This window comes from Dasypus novemcinctus, chromosome 12 (assembly GCF_030445035.2).
Source record: "Dasypus novemcinctus isolate mDasNov1 chromosome 12, mDasNov1.1.hap2, whole genome shotgun sequence".
Classification (NCBI taxonomy): domain Eukaryota; kingdom Metazoa; phylum Chordata; class Mammalia; order Cingulata; family Dasypodidae; genus Dasypus; species Dasypus novemcinctus.
The window spans coordinates 111,835,944-111,847,995 of NC_080684.1; the positions used below are offsets into that span (position 1 = coordinate 111,835,944).

A 12,052-nucleotide genomic window follows, 5' to 3' on the forward strand; every position below is an offset into this window, starting at 1 on the left:
CTTCAGGGCCTGGAGGGGACACTGTTCTGGCCATGCCCAGCCCCCCCACCCCCTTGGTCCTGGTGCCCTGTGGCCCCTGGAGTTGAGCAGGGGTGGGGAGCCCTCCTGGGGGGGCAACTCTGCTCCCTCTGCCCTTCCAGGGAGTTTCCAGTCAAGTGGGTGGAAGACCCCAGGTTGTTCTGGTGACTTGGGGTCCCCTCCCCACTTCGTTGAGCCCTGACTCCACAGCCCTCCTTGGCCCCCCCCCCACAGGCATGTCCCTTTCCAGCTGTCCCCTCTCCCACCCTCAGGCACCTCACCCCCCCCACTGCTCACTCCACTCCAACCCCAACCCTCAACCCCCTCCCCCTCCCAGCAGAAGAGTCTGCTGCCCCCCACACCCCTGCCCCGGTCAGGCCCTGCTCCAGCCCAAACCTTCACGTGACCCCAAAACACAAGCCACCCCGCAGCCCATGCACGGGACCCCAAGCCCCCAGTCTGACAAATGTATCACAAAAGGGAGTTGAAAGACAAGCATTGCATTATAAAGACGTTTTAATAGTAAAAAACTGGGAAGGATGCATCCCAGACCACAAGTCTTTAAATAGCGCACAGGAAGCACCCCCACCCCGGGGCCACCGCAGGGCCCTCTTCACGGCCCCGCCCCTCAGGAGCCCAGGGACCACAGCCCTCAGCCCTGGAAGGGGATCCGACTCCTGAGCTGCCCCTTCCTGCCCGGTGGCAGCGCGCCCCTGGCCTGGCCTAAAGGGGGCAGGGAGGGGGCACCCACGTAGCCTTGGGGTGCGGGGGGCACAGGCACTCAGCCCACAGTGACCTGAGCTTGGGAGAGAGCCCAGGGGCCCAGGGACAGGCTGGGTGGATCTCCCACCCAGGAGCCCCCCAGGCGCCCCTCTGTCTGCCTCGCCTCCCCCAACCCCTTACACAGGGAACCCCCAGCCCCAGTGGCTCTGAGGTCAGGGAGGAACAACTCTGCGAGGGAGAGTGAGGGACCCCTGCAGCCCCGTCCCCAGAGCCTGAGGGCCCCCTCCAGCCCTCGGAGAGCGGAGTGGGGTGACCACAGCCCAGGCCCGGCCTCTCCGTGAGCAGGCCATTGCCCTGAGCGGATCCTCAAGGGCCGGAGACCGTCAGGGTCCCCGCTGGCCTGGTGCTGAGGTCACAGAAGCCCCTGGCGGTCCCGAGCAGCCAGCAAGGGGCAGGTCGGTAGCCCCTCACCACAGGGTCTACAGCAGCCCCCTCCTCAGGCCTGCCTCCCCTGCCTCTACCACCAACTCAGGGCGAGCCAAGCCTGTCTGCAGCAGCGCAAACGCCGACCTCTGCCTCCTGCAGCAGCAGTGGGGGGCTCCTGCGGAGGAAGCCTGGGCCCCGCCTTGGCTGCGTGTGGCCCCTCCGCCCCTGCTCTGTCCCCGCCCCGAGCAGGGGGGTGGGCAGGCTCCGCCTTCTGACAAACGCAAGGTTCAGAGCCAGGAGCCGGGCGGCTGCGGGGCCGCAGATGGGCAGAAGGGGCTGGGGGCCCTGGAGCCCTGCCAGCCGCCGACCGGGGACCTGAGGGTGGGCGAGCAGGACGCCAGGATGCCTGCTCGGGCCAGCAGGCAGCAGGGCTGTCCAGGGCGCAGTGCCCAGGTCACCACAGGAGAGTGGCCTGCATGCGGCCCCACACTGCCCCTGGCGGCTGCCCCGCGAACCACAGATGCAGGCAGGCGCGGGTATGGGCAGGGGCAGGGAGGACAGACCACCCAGCAGGCTGGAGGGGCGCCGGCCTCTGCCCTCCAAGGTGGCCATCGTGACGGGCCCACTGAGCTCCAGGCCAGAAGTGGGGGCCAGCCGCCGGCTGCCCGCCTGGAAGCGGGGACTGGGGCAGATGGGAGAGGCAGGCGGTTGGCAGCGTCCGGGGGGAGGAGCGCTCAGGCCCCCAGCCCTCCCCAGCTGCCCCGTGAGCCCCAGAGAATAGGCAGGCACAGGCTGTGGTTCTGGGCGCCACGTTTACTGCTGGACAGGGCTGCTGCCCGGAAGGGGGCTGGGGCCGAGGGGGGCAGGCGTGCAGACGGGGGGCTTGTCTTGGCTGAGGCTGCCCCTCAGAGGGGAAGGCGCCTGGCCTGGGTCCAGTCCCCTGGACAGAGGCTTCAGGGAGGGCACAGGACGGCCTGTAGGTCCTTGGGCAGGGCGCCAATGGCCATCTCGATGTACAGCTGTGCCCGCTGCAGCGTCTCGGCTTTCACCGGGAGCCGGTGGCCCTGGGCCCGTACCTGCAGGCGCAGCTGGGGTCAGGGGCACGGTGGGGGCTTCTCAACGGCGCCTGCTGCCGAGGGACGGAGGCCTCACCAGCTTCTCCCGGAGCTTCAGAACCAGGTCCACCACCTCCACCTCGGACTTGTCCTTCATCCAAGCCTCGATGTCCTGCCAGAAAAGCAGGGGCTGCAGTCCCAGGCCCTGGCCCAGCCCACCCGTGCCCGCAGCCGGCCCCTCACCGCCTCACAGATGGCCTCTAGGTGCACAGCCTCCAGCTTCTGGGCCATCTCCTGGTGCCGCTGCCGGTACCAGCCGTCGAAATGGGGGGACTTGAAGAAGCGCCTGCGGGTGGGTAGGGGGAGAGGAGGTGGCCGTGGGGCTGGGAGCGGGTGGGGGTGGGGGGCCCAGGAATGCCCCGTGCTGCCCACCTGTAGAGGCCCAGCCAGTCGCCCTTGAGAAAGCAGGTGAGCTGTGGGCCCGCGTGCTCTAGGCTGCGCAGGAAGTCGTCCTGGCGGAAGGGGCGGATCTGCGGGGGAGTCTGAGACAGAGGCTGGGGGTGGGCCCGGGCCTCGGCGGGGAGCCCAGTGTGGGGAATGCCCTTGGGGGCTGGGACCCTCCTTGCCAGAGAGCGGGTGTCAGCTCTGGCCCCAGCCTGTCCCACTCCCGCCCTGGAGGGTCTCCGCAGGCCGGGCCCCCACCGAGGGCCTCGGGACCACCCAGATCCACGCAGGGCCTCGCCCGTCCCCCCCGGACACTCACCTTCCAGGCCACGATGCTCTTCCGCAGGGGCATGAGGCTGGCCAGGTAGTGCTCCTGGGGCGGGGTTGGGGGTGAGACCGCGGCAGCCCCCCCCCGCACCCCCTTCCCCGCCCCGCGCTCCTCACCAGGGGGATGATGAAGCTCTGCGTGAGCTCCAGGAGGTGCCGCCGCAGCACCGCGCTCTGCACGTCCGAGGGGCGCTGCTTCTGCACACCCTGCAGGGGCCTGTCTGAGCCCGAGGCGCCCGGCCCTGCCACCCCCTGACGTGCACTCCGCTAACGCGCACCCCATTCAGCGCACCCCTGTTGACGTGCACCCCATTCAGTGCACCCCCAGTCCAGCAAACCTTGAGCAGCCGCTTCAGCAGCGCCTTGTCCCGGTGGAGATGCGCCGCGTACGAGGTGTAGAGACCTGGCGGGAGTCGGGGCACCGCGTGTGGACGACTCGGGCACCCCCAGTCCAGCAGGCCCTCCCCTGGGCGGGGGGTGTCTAACGTGCTGTAACCCCCCGGCCCCGGGAGCACGTCCCGCTGCGAGCGCTGAGCTCTGCTGCAGACCCCTACGGGCGTCTGAGGGGAGAGGCGGGCTGGGGCGGGCTGGGGCGGGTGCCCTCCCGGGGGCGCAGGGCACAGACCTGGCTTGGTGTCGAGGGTCTTCAGCCGCGAGGGCTTTTTCAGCTTGACCTGCTTGGGGAGACCTCCTGGGAACACCCCGGGCAGGTCAGGCTGCAGCACCCAGGCCCCTGCCCCCGCCCTCCTGGCTGGGGAGGAGGGGTGGAGGCCCGAGCCCCCCCTCACCTGACATTCTGGGCTCGCCCACCCGGAGGATGTGGGGCCAGTGCTGGAGCATCTTGGTAAAGAAAGGGTTTGTGACTCCCAGGACCACCTTCGGTCTAGAGAGAGAGGAGAGGAGAGGCAGGAGGGCGGGAGGGGGCGCTGGGAGCCCGGGCGGCGCGCAGAGCGAGGCACTCACGGGGCGCGCGTGCGGGTCGTGAGCTCCTTGAACTCGCTGTCGTGGACGGTGAAGTAGGGGCGATAGTCAGAGCAGAACCGCAGGGGCCGCAGGAGGCTGCGCAGAGGGAGGCGGGAGGGTGAGGGCCCGGCTGGGCCGGCTGCTTCCTGGGCCCAGCAGGGACGGCTCTGCAGGGACACGGTGCTGCTGCCCCACCCTGCTGCCCCCAGGCCTGGCTGGGCAGCAAGGTGGGCACCTGGTCAGGGCCAGCACCATCTCTGAGGACACGGCAGGTGAGGGTGCCAGGACCACCAGGGGCTCCCCGAGAAGCACGAGCTCCCACAGCATCTGCACGTGCATCAGCACTGGCTGGAAGCACCTGGAGGGTGGGCCGGGCAGGAGGAAGGGTCAGAGGAGGCTGCGGGAGTGCGGACGGGCCCCCTCCCCAGGCCCTGCTCTGCCACGCGCCGTCCCGGGGGTCTGGAGGCCTCCCAGCCTGGGCGGATCCCAGCCTGGCTCCCTTGAGCCCGTCTCCCTGGTGGGCAGCGGGAAGCATCGAGGGCCTCTCTGCCCTGCTCCCGGCCTTCAGGAGTCCACCTGCCCGCAGCGCCCACCCTCCACGGCGCAGACACTCCTGCATCCTCAGCCCCTAACTCATAACAAGCCCCCACCTCTAACGCCAGAAACAAGCTGGCGGGCAGCACCTTGCCAGCGTGCAGCGGCCTTGGACACTCACCGGAACAGGTCCAGCTCGTGGACGCTGGCGAGGACCACTGGGGCCGGCAACAGCTTCTGAGGAGGATGGGCAGGCTCAGGGCCGAGGCTGGGCCGGCAGCCGCCAGCCTTGGGCGGTGTGAGGGGGCAGCGGGTGCTCGCACTGCTGCGAGCAACCCCACCCCCCACCCCCCACCCCGCCAGGGCTGGCTGCTGCTTTGTCTGGGGGCCTGGGGCTGGGGGACAAGGCTTGGCCTCCTACCTCACGGCCGCAGGGCTTCGGGGGGCTGGACTCCGGGATGTCTGCCCTGGAGGGGACACGTACCTGCGGTGGGAGGAGGTGGCTGCCGTGGGGGCAGGCGTCTGCAGGGCCCGGACATCCCACCCCGGCTGGCTCCTCACCTGCACAACGACCCCCATGACAGGCAGGTTTAGGGTCTGGCCGGGCGCGGGCGCTGGCCACTGGTCGATCTCGCTGCACACTGCAGGCAGGGGCAGCCGGTCAGCGAGCCTCCCTGCGGGACGCGCCTGCCACAGCCGCCCAGGGCTGCGGCTGGGACGGCCACTCACCTGCTTCCAGGCAGGGCGCCAGCTTGTCGAAGTACTCGGGGGCGATCAGCGTTAGCAGTGCCTGGAACAGCCGGACAAACGGCAGGCGGGACACCAGCACCAGGGACTGCGGGGCCCATGAGTGATCAGGGGCACAGGGGAAAGTACGCCCCTCAGGACAACTGTGCCCAGCAAGGCCACGTGGTGGCCAGGGAGGGAGGTCACGGGGGGGAGGCAGGGGTCAATAGACAGGAGTACATGCAAAAGCTGCTCCTGGACCCCAAAGGACAGCCAGGGTGGGGGTGGGGGTTCAAAGGGAAACGAAAGCTGCATCGAGTTCGAGGCGGACACTGCCCTGGCCCCAGCGTGCAGCCAGGCCCCTCCAGCCAGCAGTGAGGCCGGCACCCGGCCCACCCCAAGAGCCTCCCGCTGCCCCCGCCTCCCTGCGGCACCTCCCCGCAGCGGGCGGGCCGCCCACCTTCTGGAAGTAGCCCCTCTTCACCGAGCTGTCCTTCACCTGCCTGAAGTACACGTAGCCGAAGTAGTGCGCCGCCTCCCTCTGCAGGAGTGGGACCGTGGGGCTGGCAGGGCTGCCCCGTCCCCGCCAGCCCCACGCCGTCGTGCTGCGGCCGCCCTGTGCCCTCCCAGCAGGGGCCAGGCCCAGGGCTGGCAGTCGAGAAACACAAGGGCTGCTGGGAGTGGGGCGCAGAGAGCTGCTGCCTGTGGCTGCAGCACCCCATTGGGCCGGCCGGGGCCTTTGGGGCAGGAGGCAGGCAGTCACCCTCCTGACACAGCTGGCCTGGCGGACGCACTCTGTGTGGCCCGGTGGGCCGGGGCAGCACCCCTCCTGACCCCGGGGGCCGCAGGCGGGGGCCGGTGCCCACCTGCAGCGCCTCAGGGGCCGCCTGGTTGTAGAGCCGGTCCTCGGCATGCCAGGGCTCTCTCTGCCCTCCAGACTGGCGGATGCGGAAGCTGAACTGGGTGTCCCCAAGGCCGCCTGGGGAGGGGGCGCCCTGTCACCCCGAGTCCGGGCTGGCCCCGTGCCTGTAGTTCCCGGTGACACTGTAGGTCGGTCCCGCCTGCCATGAGACCCCCACCCCCAGGTAAGCGCAGACCCAGCCAAAAGGGAAGCAGCAGCAGCAGCCCCTGGCAACTCGCCTGCCGTGAGCGACGGAGGATCCCGGCTGTGTCCCCAAACCAGAAAACCAGCTTGGGGGGTGGGGCAGCCAGCAAGATGCCTGCTGTGGGGCCGGGAGGACCAGCTCCGGGCAGAGGGGCTTGGACCCCGCTACACCCTCTGCCAAGCAGCCTCTCCCACAGCAAGTCTGTCGCTGCAGCCCCCTGGAATGCCCCCAGCCAGGGCCCATCACCACCCACGCCTGACCTGAGCCAGCGTCCAGGCCCCAGGGTGAGCTGGCGCGGCCTACCTGAGTGGGAGTCGGGAAAGGACAGGTAGCAGATGCTGCTTTTCTGGAAGACACGAAAGCCCACTGAGTGCTAGGGGGGCTCCTGGGCCACGCCTGACCAGAGGGGCGGAGACCCACCTCCTTGTCCGTGAGCCTGAAGTCGGTCGGGTACACCAGCTGCAGAGGGGACAGGGCAGCAGTGAGGCCGCGCCGCCCGTGCCTGCTGCTGTGGGCCCTGCCCAGGCTGCCCACCCCGCGGGCCTCGGCGGACCCTCCGCCAGCCTCCCTGGCTCACCCCGGCTCTCCTCAGCACAGCCCCCCGCCCCACTGGCCCCTGTGGCCCCAGGGCCAGCCTCCTGACCTCACACTGAAGCCAGGGCCACGCTGCCTCCCCCAGGGCAGGTGTGCGGCCCTGGAGGGGGCCCTGGCTCCACTCCGCCCTCCCCACGGCAGTGAAGCCCTGGAGGGTGCAGTGGACACTGCAGTGCACGCCGGGGAGGCAGGGCCGCTTCCCTGCAGGATGGCTTCTGTGCGGCCAGGCCTGCTGTGCGCCCGGGTGGGGGGCAGGCCCGTGGCTGGGAGCCCCGGGCCGGGCACGGCCACCCTCCACCTCGGCCTGCCCTATAGGTTGTGGCTGAAATGGGGCTGCTTCTGGGTGTGCCCTGAACCCCTGGGGCCCCACGCTCGCAGTTGTCCTGGCTGTTTCGGCTCCTGCTCGGCTGTAATCTTCCCAAAAATGGAGCACGCATGGGGTGTGTGGACACCCTGCTAGACCTTCACGAGGACGACAGGTGTGCTGACCCTGGACCCTCCCAGTGGTAGAAGGGGGAGCAGTCAACCCAATAAAGGGGCGGCCGGAGGGGGCTTGTGGAGCCTGGCCCCTCCAGGTACTCGGCAGGGCCTGCACCAAAAGAAGGGCCCGGGGGCCTCGGGCAGGGGAAGGGGCCTGGTTCCCGAGCTCCTGTCCGTGATCAGGATCCTAAACACCTGGCCAGGGAGGTCCCCTTCAGAGGCGGGGCACTCCCCCTTGGGGCAGGTCAAGCAGACCCGGTGGGGCACACCTGGAGGAGGGGGTGAAGGGATGGAGAAGGGGGCAGCACAGGCTGTGGGGTGGCCCATCCTCCCCCCACCCCCGGGCCCCCAAGGCAAGGTGCACCGCAGCTCACGGGACCCCGAGGGACCAGCAGGTGCATCTGTTTCTTGCAGCCCAAAGGTCCCTGAGCAACAAAGAACGGTGACCCTTGCTGTGAGATGCCTCCGATAGTGTTCCTCAAAGTGAGCGCAGGGACACCGGGGGGGGGGGGGGGGGGCGTCCCAAGGCCCTGTCAGGGGACCTGAGTTCAAAATGATTTTCGTATCATTATGGATTGAACTGTGTTCTCCCAAAACACAAACCCAAGTTCTGCCCCCGGTCCCATGAACACGATCCTGTGTGTAGTTTCTGGAGATGCTGCTGGTTAAGAGGAGGCCCAGCTTGATTAGGGTGGGCTCTAATCCAACACTCGGGACCTTCTAAGGGAAATTAGGAAGTGGCACAAGGCGGAGAGAGAAGCCGCCCGGTGACGGAGGCCGTGCCTGGCCCGTCCCCACCCAGCGGCTGGTGCTGGTCCCGCAGCCCTCCGCAAAGCGGCAAGCGCTAGTTCCTTCTTTGCTGTTTTCTCAGTGGTGTGCAGTGCAGGCTCCCAGAGGCTCTGGTATGTTCTACCGCAACAGACTACAGAACTTGACATGAGATTCCCGCTGTCTCCTATTAAGTCAGATACCTAAAATATTTGCAAAAATGTAGAACAAAGCTACTCTTCTTAGAAAATTGCTTTGGAAAATACTGCTATTCATAAGAACATGTTATTTCTGTTAACATATAGAATGTTAATTCTAAAAGTTTATTTTGGAAATTAAAAACGTTCTAACTTCTGGTATACTGAACACCTGTAGGTACAGTCTGAAGTTCCAGGCAAGTAAGACAGGGAATTAGTAGACAGGTTTGGAACCCCCACGTTGGCTGCTGGAGGAGCCCCACCCCCGGGGTTCTGCTGCCTAGAACAAAGACTTCTTCCTGGGGACAAGGTAAAGCCTGGATGTTCTCTAGGAGCTTTATCGTTGGGTCCTCACTAAGGAATTGATGGGCGGGGTGATCAGTCAAAACAGCAAACAACTGGAACCCCCTCCCCTGCCATTAGCAAAGGGGCAGAATAACTAACAGTTTATAAGCCAGGGCACAAACCGGAGCCGGGCTCTCTCTCACCCTACTCTTGCCTGAGCTCCTGTCCTACCCTCTGTGCACCGCTGTTGCCATTTTTCCTCTGTCACATGGCCACACAAGTAACCCCTGGAACTTATAAAATATAATGGGGAATTGTAGCTTGTAAATTAGCCCTCTTCATCCCTTTTCATCCCCCTTCCTCACTACCTAGGACCCCTGCTCTGTTATTTTCTCCCATTTCTCTTCCATCCCTACCTGAATAAACTACTGGCCTAACTCACCCGGTGTGCTCTTGAAATTAATTTCTCTAGCATAGTCAAAGGACCTAGATAGAATCTGGTAACAAGTCCATATGAACAAAAGGCTTTACGGAGTCAGCAACAATTCTTGAGACTGCCAAGGCGTGGAGACCATAACGTCTGACACCTGTTGGCCTGGAGGCATGGGCAGGTGCTGTGGGGTGCTCCGTGGCCACCGTGGCCTCCCGCGTAGGCTGCCTGCACCCGCCCGCGCCCGCTGGTCTCTCGTGAGCCACGTGCCTGCTCCTGGCGCACGCTGAGCTCCTGGAGGCCAAGGGCTTGTCCTGGAGGCAGCCGGCCTGGCTGCTCGCTGGCTGGTTTTTGGAGGAGGGTCATTTGAAGCAGTTCTCCTCCCTGGTCTGGCTGCCTTCTCCTCCTCCAAGCCCCTCTGTCCTGATGCCCACAACTTGAAATGTGCTCCTGGAAGGCAGACTCCCAGGCTTTCCCTCCTCTGTCCCCTGCACCGAGCTGTGTGGAAGTGAGCACGCCCCCACTGGACGTCCCGGAGGCACTTCCCATGACGTGCAGGAAGGAGCAAAAGCAGAGGGGGCTGGGCCGCCCTCCTGAGGGTGGACTGGATCCCTGCCCAGGTCACTGCCCAGAGCACTTCAGAGGCGCCCGGGTCCCCAGCACACCCCCAGCTGCGCAGCCTCAGCGAAGTCCAGGAAGCCTACCGCCACGGCTGGCTTAGAGGAACTCTGAATGGCTGTGTACTAGAGGAATTTTACCCAAAGACAGCCCCCGCCCTCTGGGCTCCTGGGACACGACCTGTGGAATTTCCCTTGATGGGACATCTTTGTTATTCATGTGGAACCCCCACACACACTCACACACTTGATGGCTTATGCTAATGAGGGGCTCCAGGTGGAGATCAACCCGGGGCTGGGGGGTGGAGCCTTAAGCCACTTCACCTGGGACTGACCTCCTCACCTCCGACCTCAAGGGAAGGGAGGGGGCTGGGGACAGAGTTCAACCCAAGGTTCTTGATTGGATCAATCACACCTACAAAAAGTGGCCCTGAAGCGCGCTGGGCCTTCCTGGCCAGCAGTACCCCGCGAACCATCTTGCTCAGGCGCCAGGCAGGTGAGGGTCCCCAGGGAAACGACGTTTCCTGCTTGAGGCCCCCCAGGCCACCTCTAGGTGTCTCCCCCTGTGGTGGGTCTAATTTGATGCAAGAAAACTAACAATTTATCAAACTTGAGGGAGCCTGTGGGGACTCCCAAACTTGTAGCCAATTGGTCAGAAGTGAGAACGGTCCTGGGACCCCCAAATCTGCGGCTGGTGCTTGCAGGGACGGCGGTCTTAGGAGGACGGTGCCCTTAAGTCCGACAACTCCTGGCAGTGTCACAAGTCAATGCAAAATTACACAAGGGAACAGAGAAGCTTCTCAGCCTTCCCAGTAACTTTCTAGGGAAACAACTGGGTAACACAGTGAAGGGACAAGAATGTGGCCACATGTCCACCGTGGCCTTGGGCAATGAACTTCACCCCTCAGTGCTTAGGGGGCCCGTCAGGTGGGGGTGCCAGCAACAGGGCGAGCCTTGTGGGAGAACAAGGAGTCCACCAAGCGGGACTCCGGGGTCAGCGGTTTCTGTCTAATACGACTTGGGGCTTCTCCGCCAGGCCTGAGACGGCTCCCCTTGGGCCGCCGCGCAGACACGCTGCTCGGTACCCGCGCTGGCTGCTCACCAGGGCGGGCTCTCGGAAGGCTCCTCCTGCCGGAAGAGGCACCTCCACCGGCCAGGTGGGCGTCCTGCGCTGGTCCGCTCCCTAGCCTGCACACCCTCCAGAGCAGAGCAGGGGCCCCGGGCCTCCACACTTCCATCCATATGTGGAGGGCCGGCTGGAGGTGAGGGGGACCGGTGTGTGGAGGAACGGCCGGGAAGAGCGAAGATGAGGGTGGAGAGGCCGGCCGGGCGCCTGCAGTTTGGACTTGATGCCAAGTGAAACCCAAGGGCTCTGCCGGGCCGGCCGGGAGCCAGGAGGGGCGGCCGGGACCAGGGCGGAAGGGGAGGAGCGGGGAAGAGCCGAGGGCGGCCCCGGGCTTCCAGCGGGGCAGCTGGAGGGTGAGGGGCCCGCGGAGCGGCTGGGGGAAGCCGCGGCGCCCTCGGTCGCCCAGAGCAGGCCTCCCACGCCTCGGGGGCGGAGGCTTCTCAGGAGCTCCCGACGGGCGCGGGGCTCCCTCGGGGAGGCGGGGCGGCAGGGGCCTCCCGAGGGCTCGAGGCGCGGGGCCCGAGGAGGCGGCTCACCTCCAGCGCCTGGCCCAGCTCCAGGTCGAAGGTGACCACGCACACGCACTCCAGCCAGGCCGAGAAGCGCGCCCAGGGCGGCGGGGCGGCCGCGGGGCCCGGCTCGGGGGGCGGCGCGCCCCGGCCCCCGCGCGCCCGGCGAGGCCCGGCGCCCGGCGCGGCGTCCATGGCGGCGGCCCGGGGCGTTGCCGGGGAACGCGGGCGGGGGGCGACGCCGGCGCCCCCGGCCGCAGGGCGCACGTCGCGGCGACGCGGGGCCGGCGAGAGGCCGGCGCGGGCTAGAGCGCCCGCCGCGGGCTAGAGCGGCCGCCGCGCCCGCGCGCCCCCTGCCGGCCGGAGGACGCAGCGCCGCGGAACGGGCGGCGGGGGGCTGGCGGCGCCGAGGCGGGCTCTCCGGCCTGCGGGCCTGGGCGTGGAGGCGCGGGGCGCAGTCGTGGCTGCGCGGCCCTCGAGCCTGCGTCCCCTTGTTGGGGGGCCTGCCTCCTTCGCTGGCCGAGCCTCGGGGGCCGCGGCGGCGGTGGGGAAGATGTCCAGGAGGCACGCGGGTTTGTGTCACTAGAGAAGGGGCAGCTTACAGAAAAGCCATGCAGAAAACACAGAGCGGGCAATACGCACCCCCTAGTTTCCCTGTTACTAACCTTGACCTTGGTGCGCACCTGTCATACAACTGGTGAAAGAAAATACATCAGTAAGGGTA

At 66.8% G+C, this 12,052-nt stretch overlaps 1 protein-coding gene across 12 annotated transcripts; it reads right to left on the reverse strand.

Annotated features, from left to right (window-relative positions):
- Positions 1 to 516: 516 nt before the first annotated feature.
- DENND6B (DENN domain containing 6B) lies at positions 517 to 11,585 on the reverse strand. 12 transcript variants are annotated; one of them, XM_058309011.2, is made up of 20 exons: positions 11,356 to 11,575; positions 6,743 to 6,781; positions 6,626 to 6,668; positions 6,083 to 6,195; positions 5,677 to 5,757; positions 5,220 to 5,325; positions 5,052 to 5,131; positions 4,912 to 4,974; positions 4,672 to 4,727; positions 4,192 to 4,314; positions 3,957 to 4,052; positions 3,782 to 3,876; positions 3,619 to 3,684; positions 3,332 to 3,396; positions 3,111 to 3,200; positions 2,986 to 3,039; positions 2,655 to 2,764; positions 2,466 to 2,568; positions 2,320 to 2,394; positions 1,966 to 2,243 (listed from the first exon to the last, which is right to left on the reverse strand). In XM_058309011.2, the coding sequence occupies exons 1-20, from the start codon at positions 11,521 to 11,523 to the stop codon at positions 2,121 to 2,123; spliced, it is 1,749 nt and encodes a 582-aa protein (XP_058164994.1). In that variant the 5' UTR covers positions 11,524 to 11,575; the 3' UTR covers positions 1,966 to 2,120. The 12 variants fall into 12 exon arrangements, 11 of the variants coding, with proteins under 11 accessions (XP_058164990.1, XP_058164994.1, XP_058164987.1 ...); XM_058309004.2 differs by having other exon boundaries at positions 3,332 to 3,684; positions 11,356 to 11,578; XM_058309010.2 differs by having other exon boundaries at positions 3,619 to 3,833; positions 11,356 to 11,577.
- Positions 11,586 to 12,052: the final 467 nt, after the last annotated feature.